At 38.9% G+C, this 3,463-nt stretch overlaps 1 protein-coding gene across 1 annotated transcript; it reads left to right on the forward strand.

Annotated features, from left to right (window-relative positions):
- Window positions 1-881: 881 nt before the first annotated feature.
- Window positions 882-3,167, forward strand: LOC125210489 (putative late blight resistance protein homolog R1B-14). Its single transcript, XM_048110039.1, has one exon. It carries the CDS (start codon window positions 882-884, stop codon window positions 3,165-3,167), a length of 2,286 nt encoding a protein of 761 aa, XP_047965996.1.
- Window positions 3,168-3,463: the final 296 nt, after the last annotated feature.

Here is a 3,463-nt window from a genome sequence, read left to right on the forward strand (position 1 = left end):
TCACAACCCGACTAGCCCGCACCCGAATAGGGTTGGCCCGAAACCCGGTGGACCAACCCGATTGACATCCCTAGCTACAATCATCTAGAGATAAAATAAATATATACTTTTAAAAAAGAGTCTTGAATGTGATGAGGTGCATATGTAAATGTAAGTATACAATAATTACAATGTAATAATGCTCACAATATAATTACGTACCGAATAAAATAGTTATAAGTGAATTAAGGTTGAGCTTGATGGTAATATTAAGTAATCACTATAGAAGCACCATGATATTTTCATAAAAAATATTTCAATATTTCATTTAGAATTAGTTCCCTCGGATAAATCACTGTGTGACTGGGTACGCATCGGTGTACTATTACATAGATCGATTACATGCGACAGTTTGTGGAGTTCAGGATTTAAAGAGCTAGTGTATATGACTATGTAGTAAAGAAGTATTTATTAGTAATCTGACAAAGTGTAAACTAGGTACAGTTATTAGTAAACAAATCGGGATGATCCTAAAATTAGTGACTAGCACGTTCACAAACGATAAAATGGAATAACAAAACAATTATTATGAAGTCAACGGAGAAACAAAACAATTACGACTGACTAATTCATTACCACATTGTTTATGAATGTGAAATTAATTAAAACTTTTGTAGCCTAGATATAAGTTCTTCAAACATTACATCTTACAAATTTTACGTAACTATTTAATGTCAGCTAATGTAGTTTACAATAATTAATTATTGTTGTCTAATTTAATGTCAAATTGTTGCAATCAAAAAACCCCCAACACTTGATATCATATTGCCTTCCAAACTGTTTGCAACTGATCTTGTTTACCTACTTATAAAAACCTTGTCGAAATAAGTTTGATCAAAGTGATGGCTTCTGTTGTTCTCAATTCACTAGCTGAAACAACAGTTCAGATCCTAGACGATGATGAATACCCTCTCTCCGTCAATGGAAAACAGCAGATTCGCAGGCTTCAAGAAAAAATACCTTCCATGGGAAAATTTCTACGTATGTATCAGGGAGATGGCAGCGGGTTGGAAAGGAGAATTAGGGATGCAGCTAATGAAGCCGAAGATGTTATCGAGCATCTGATGCACGAGCATATCCGATCAACTGCTGCAGGACTAGCCACCGATATTCAATATGATTTAGGTGAGCTGAATATGGTGATGGATGAATTTGACTCCATTGCTGAAGAGGTGGATGAGCTCATCCAACAAAACAGAGTGAAGCCGCCAACGCCCACAGTTGTAGATAGGATGCTTACACCTGCTGTCGATGGCTTCCCTGTTGGTCTTGAGGAGCAGGTGGACAAATTAAGAGTTTTTCTCTTGGAATACCAAGAATATATTCAAGTCATGGCAATCACGGGGATGGGTGGTATTGGAAAGACAACTCTTGCGAGAGCTGTTTTTGAAGATGAGCAAGTTGTCAACCACTTTCCAGTTCGGGCCTGGATCCATGTGTCTCAGAATTATGAAATCCAGAATGTCTATGAAGAGCTCTTATTTTCCTTGGAGAAACAAGTCGAAAAAGGACTTGTGAATGATTGTGACACAACAGAACATAAAATAAACCAAATCTTGATTAAGAACATGCACCTGATCGTGGTGGATGATCTATGGAGTTATCAAGCTTGGCAAGCCATAAGGAAGGTATTTCCCGTGACAGAAAACGACTTAGGGGATCGGATTCTGATAACCACAAGGGATGAATATGCGGTTCCTTCTCCATCTGATTCGGTGAAGATGGATGTCATGGATGAGAATTTAAGCTGGTGTCTGCTGAAGCAAAAGGTGTTTGGTAGCAGGGAATGTCCATCTGATTTGGAGAAGATCGGAAAGGATATTGCAAAAGCTTGTAAGGGGCTGCCCCTTGCAATTGTGATAGCTGCTCGTATATTGTCTCAAAGAGTTCAGACTCAATCCTCATGGGAGGAACTTGCACAAAACATACGTACACTTATTGTGGAAGACGAGCAGTTTCAAGAGATAATGTTATTGAGTTATACCAACTTGCCTCATTATTTGAGGTCTAGTTTCTTATACATGTGTGGCTTCCCTGACGATTATGAAATTCGAGTCTCCGTGCTTGTCAAGTTATGGATGGCTGAAGGATTTGTGAAAAATCAAAGGGATGCTGAATATATTGTGAATGAGATCGTGAGCAAAAATTTGGCTTCGATCACGACCATCAAGTACAATGGCGATATCAAAAGTTGCAGTGTCCATGATTTGGTAAGTGACTTGTACAAGATCAAGGCAATAGATGAGAATTGCGAGCGACGAATTAGTAATTCTCATCTTGATCTGAGGGAGGTTGCAAGAGCGTATGCCTCGACCATGCGCTCTGTTATAAGTTTCCAACCTAATGAAAGCTCACTACGCGGTTTGAGAAAGTTCAAATTGCTGAGGGTGTTGGATGTGGTGGATACGGATGCCTACTCCCTCCCTGCCTCTGTGTTTGATCTCTTTCACTTGAGGTACCTTGCTTTCGGATGTCCAATGGAGGTTCCATCAGCCATATCCAAACTTCGTTATCTCCGATCTTTGATCATCCGTCCCAGCAAGAGGTCAAAGAAATACAAACACTCAAGGGATGAGGTATATCTACCGTTAGAGATCTGGATGCTGCCACATTTGACGCATCTTGTATCCTTTTTCGATCTCTTGCCAGATCCAGAAGGCGCAGCTTCTTCTTCTGCTCAGGAGAAGCTGCTCACACTTTCTGTGGTGAAGAGGCTGATATGTACAGAAGAGATAATGAAACTGATTTGCAACGTGGAAAAGCTCTCAATCACTTATTTTGGAGACATATATCAACAAGACTATCAGCTCCATAATCTTGTTCTTCTGACACAACTTGAGAAGCTGACATTAGTTGTGAAGAAAGGTTCTCTTCTTCAGTTAAAAGCTAAACCAGTTTTCCCCGAGAAACTAAGAGAGTTAACCTTGAGTGGTTGGCGATTTCCTTGGGAAGATATGAAAGCTATTGCAGCTCTACCCTATCTCCAAGTGCTCAAATTGAGAGATCATGCCTTTCGAGGACATACGTGGAACTCTATAGGAGAGAGCGATGAAGTGTACGGTGAAGAGGATGATGAAGTGTATGGTGAAATACATTTGTGTCAACGATATACATGGAACACCCCATAGTAGTGGAGTCATTTCTTTTTTTAATTAAAATCAACACATTTCTTCCCACTTACTTTTCTCTCTTACTTTATTCTCTCTTCATCTCTCTATTTTTCATTTCCTATTTTATTCTTCCTTTATCTAATTCACTTAACACATTTTTTCTTTAATCTCATGCCGTAAAGAAATATCTTTACTACTATGGAACGGCGGAAGTACTAATTTATAAATACATTGGTTATCAGTAATCAGTAATTGGGAAGGCTGGACTAAAACCGATTCATTACCATAGATAGATTTACTCTAAAGGATAAGTT

This window comes from Salvia hispanica, chromosome 3 (genome assembly GCF_023119035.1).
Source record: "Salvia hispanica cultivar TCC Black 2014 chromosome 3, UniMelb_Shisp_WGS_1.0, whole genome shotgun sequence".
Lineage (NCBI taxonomy): Eukaryota > Viridiplantae > Streptophyta > Magnoliopsida > Lamiales > Lamiaceae > Salvia > Salvia hispanica.

What these genes read in the sequence shown, in the direction of transcription:
- LOC125210489 (XM_048110039.1), top strand. Translation starts at nt 882, where the DNA reads ATGGCTTCTGTTGTTCTCAATTCACTAGCTGAAACAACAGTTCAGATC.